General features: G+C 34.0%; 1 protein-coding gene across 1 annotated transcript; it reads left to right on the top strand.

Moving 5' to 3' along the window:
- Positions 1–2,660: 2,660 nt before the first annotated feature.
- LOC104229274 (peroxidase 5-like) lies at positions 2,661–4,174 on the top strand. The gene is made up of 2 exons (XM_009781894.2): positions 2,661–2,969; positions 3,207–4,174. Exons 1-2 carry the CDS (start codon positions 2,724–2,726, stop codon positions 3,990–3,992), a joined length of 1,032 nt encoding a protein of 343 aa, XP_009780196.1. The 5' UTR covers positions 2,661–2,723; the 3' UTR covers positions 3,993–4,174.
- The last annotated feature ends 225 nt before the right edge of the window (positions 4,175–4,399 follow it).

Raw genomic sequence — 4,399 nt, 5'->3', positions numbered from 1 at the left:
TCTTAGAAGTTCGTGAGTAATGTGACACCAGTTATTGGGTAGAGGCATATGTTGATTTCCACATTATTGTTCAGTTTCTTTAATTTACGTCTTCCGCATATTTATTTAATTCCGTTGTTTTCATGATATTACTGATAATGTTAAAAGAAGTAATTTGTTAACGAAGTGGCAGTTAAGAATTGGCTTGCCTAGCTCACATTACTAGGCGCCATCACGACTCCCGAGGGTGGGAAATCCGGGTCGTGATAGTTACTAATGCATTGGATTATCGTTAAATTTTGAAACTTATTGCGTAATTTGTTTTTGTCCAGAAAAAAGAATCTGAAAATAAAAACCACATAACTCTAAGACATAGCAATCAATCTGAATTCATCCATCTAAGATGAAAAAAATAAAGATACCAAAATGTTTAATAGCAAATTATAAGTCCATCCATGCCATTGAGATATTTTAATAAGATCAATGTTTATCAATTTCAGAAATTTATACTTTTTATTTTTATTTTATAAATAAATCATAATATTTAATAATATTAATTTAATTTCTTATATTATATAATCATTGAGATGGGGAACACGTGCGAAAGCGCGTGCCCAGAAACTAGTTATTAAAAAGGTAGGATGAAGAGTAAAATAGAATTATAATAAGGGCAAGATGAGAAAAAGATAAGGTAACAACATGACCACACTAAATCGATTGTTACGTAAAAGGAGTTTTTTAGTCATTACATAATAATAAATTTAACAATACGATACAATAAAATTAAAATTACAATCAAAATAAATATTATACCATATTTAAAGTTACAATAGAATACGATACAATACATAACAACCATCCAAACAAACTGGCCACGAACGAGCGTTTGTATGTTATGGTTGAGCACTCTCGAAATAGTGGGAGAAGATGAGTCATTGCTGATGGAGGTAACCTACATACATATATAATATAGCTAAATGATGCAATAATTTGCACGTATAATCTACATAAATATATAATATAGTATTTTTTTAAGTATAATATATGTAAGTAGAATCTCTCCTTTTCTTTTAAGTAAATCCAAAAAATCAAAGAATCAAGCTTCCTTCTATTTTCTCTTGCCCTACTTGTTATAGACTAGGAATGTTGGAGTTTCTGGACTAAGATGAAAGAGGAAAGTCAAGAAGTCAGACCCCTATTACCAATTAAGAAAGCTATCTTAATGAGTTGACAAATATTATATGTGGAATGCATAAAGATACTAACACGTACTTGCAACCAACTAATCAAATAAATAAGCCATTTCAAATACCAAGTGGATCTTGTTTTTTCAATACCACGACCAATTAAGCAAATCTTCAGTCAAATGAAAAACCAGAAATGTCCTTTTCGATTTTATTGTAGAAAGAACAAAGAATCGAGAGGAGCACTCTAGGAATGTTTTTTATTAGTTTATGCACAATATAAAATCAAATCATTTCTGTCAGCCTTTGACCACTACTTTCATCGTTTGTTTCAATTTATATGACAATGTTTAACTGGATATCGAATTTAAGAAAGAAATACTTTTATAATTTATAATCTTAGAGACCTTTTGAACTTGGGTCAGGGGAGTATGCAATTTTTTTTTGTAAGTGGTGTCGAAATTTAAAGAAGAATGGAAATAAATAACGTTGATTATCATATTTCTAGACAGTAAATAGTGTTGGCCCATTAGTTTTGTTGAGTTTTAAGTTAGAAAAAGTCATGAGTTTAATTATACTTAATCAATATTTTTAACTATAGAGACCCTCTCAAATATTTGCAAAAAATACATGTTAGTTGTGATTCGAACCCTCTAACCTCTTAGAGAAAATTTAGGCACATAACAAATGTGCCAGGAGAAAATTTGTGTTAAGTGGTATCATTTCTTACTACTCGTCCGTTTCCTTAGTATATTGGCACATATATTTAGTAAAGTTAACATGCGTCTGCCTCTGACTTAGGGTGTGATCCTTCCCTAGACCCTGCATGCTTCATGCTGGGATGCCTCGATCTTGAACATGCAATGTAATCTCAGCAGTGCCAATAAGGATAAAATAAAAAGTTAAATAGAAATATGTTATTCTTTATACAACGAAAATAAGGAAAAAGTCACACAAAAAAGAACAAAGGAAATAGAAATTAATCATTAAGGGGAAAAAGAGTGTCAACCTATATATGGATGACATAATACTCCCTCCGGTCCACAATAAGTGACCAATTTGCTTTTTTATTTTGGTCCAAAATAAGTGTCCATTTATATAATCAAGAAACAATTTGCTTTTTCAAAATTACCCTTATGTATGTATCCCTAAAAAGTCATTTACTCCTCACATTTGAGAAGAGAATAAGTGCTACTATAACTATGCTGTAACATTTAATTAAGGGTAGTTTAGTCACACTATCTATTTTTGTCTAGAATTTAGTATTTCTTTAATGGGTGTGCCCAAAACAAATTGGTCACTTATTGTGGACGGAAGGGAGTAAGGTGGTAGCTGTGGAATTCATCAAATTAGGTCAAACAAGCTCAAGAATACTTCAGCTATACAGTTGGTGTTACAGGCTAGCATGTTTTGCTAATTTTGTTACATAGGAATGATTCCTTTAATTAATTTCTTAAACTATAAATACTCCAATGTGTTCATAAGTTATATCCATCACTTAAGGAAAGCCAATTACTAAGAAAAATTCATAGTGCCTAGCTGCTATTGAGTCTTAAAAAGATGGATTCCAAGAGCTTCAACCTTTCTGTTTTAGCACTTTTAGCTTGCCTGATTTTATCTTTTTCAGTACCATCTCTTGCCTATGGGAAGAAAACAACATGGCCACCACTTAGAGTAGGTTTCTACAGATATAGATGTCCTCCTGCTGAAGAAATTGTGAAAAATGTTGTATACAAAGCCGTATCGCGTAATCCAGGCATTGCTGCTGGCCTTATCAGGCTACATTTTCACGACTGCTTCGTCAGGGTAATTTTTCAGTTTATGAGTTCTGAATTCTAGAAAAGGCAGTTTACTGGATTCTGGATAAGTTATTTATGCATATATGGACACAGAGTTTTGGCCAAAATTACTGGAATCTACCGAACATGTAGCTAGAACTCTGATTATCTGTGCTGATTTAATTACCAATATGCGTATGCTGGTGTTTATATTTTCGTTTGATAATTGCACTACCTTATAATTGTGTGTTGTTTATGTAATTAGGGGTGTGATGCATCAGTACTATTGGATGGACCAAACTCAGAGAAGGAAGGTGTTCCCAACAAGAATAGTTTACGAGGTTTCGAGGTTGTTGATGCAGCAAAAGCACAACTTGAGGATGCATGCCCCGGAACTGTATCCTGTGCTGACATTCTTGCCTTTGCTGCTCGGGACAGTTCCTATAAAGTTGGGAATATATACTATGATGTCGAAGCTGGACGTCGTGATGGTAGAGTTTCCATTGACTCTGAAACATTGGCCAATCTTCCTTCTCCATTTGTCGACGCCAAGGAACTCATCAAGAACTTTGCCAGAAAAGGTATGTCCGCTGATGAAATGGTGACCCTATCTGGCGCGCATTCCATTGGCATTGCTCACTGCGCTGTTTTCGCTAATCGCCTTTACCCTCAAAACAACCAACAAAATCTGCCAATTGATCCTGAATACGCCAACTTCTTGAAGTCCATTTGCCCACCAGAGGCACTCACAAACGGGACAGGAGTCACGAACCCTGCAAATCTTGATGTCCTGACACCAAACAGGTTGGATAACAAATACTACGCTGCGTTAAAGAGTAAAAAGGGGCTGTTGATTTCTGATCAGGGGTTGCTGGCCAATCCTACAACTGCTAAAATGGTGAACTTCAATGCAAGATATGGTTCAGTTTGGGCTAAGAAATTTGCAGCTGCAATGATTCACATGGGTCAATTGGATGTCCTCACAGGTCAAAAGGGAGAGATCAGGAGCAACTGCCATTTCAATAATCTTTTGCCTTCCTTAAATTTATAAGGAATGGTGATCACTACTGTTTCAACTTTTCCCATCCTACTCAAGCTGCAAGGATGATTCAATGTTTGTTCAATTGTTTTTGCTTTTCTTTTTCCCCAATGAGTGTCCAATTGTTTTTGTTCCTTTAATTTTTCCCAATGTTTGTTCGATTGAATATTGAAAGGATTATTTGAATTGAGTTCTATAATTGATTGATTTTTAAAATTCAACTGCACATTTAATTTATTCATCTTCCAAAAAAGAGTATATTTGATATGAGGGAGTTGTAATAATCTACCAACTACCCTTTCTTGATTTGAAAGAAAGCATTACAGTCCAATTCACCAAAATTTGTCATTACCACCAACTCCAGTAACTTAGTCCATGAAGGTAAATAAAATCAAATAATTAGTGCATAACATGAAATG

Source organism: Nicotiana sylvestris, chromosome 5 (genome assembly GCF_000393655.2).
Source record: "Nicotiana sylvestris chromosome 5, ASM39365v2, whole genome shotgun sequence".
NCBI lineage: Eukaryota > Viridiplantae > Streptophyta > Magnoliopsida > Solanales > Solanaceae > Nicotiana > Nicotiana sylvestris.
This window is presented reverse-complemented; position numbering and strand designations above follow the sequence as displayed.

What these genes read in the sequence shown, in the direction of transcription:
- LOC104229274 (XM_009781894.2), top strand. Translation starts at nt 2,724, where the DNA reads ATGGATTCCAAGAGCTTCAACCTTTCTGTTTTAGCACTTTTAGCTTGC. An exon ending in TTCACGACTGCTTCGTCAGG is followed by an intron (nt 2,970 to 3,206) that starts GTAATTTTTCAG and finishes TTATGTAATTAG; the next exon opens with GGGTGTGATGCATCAGTACT.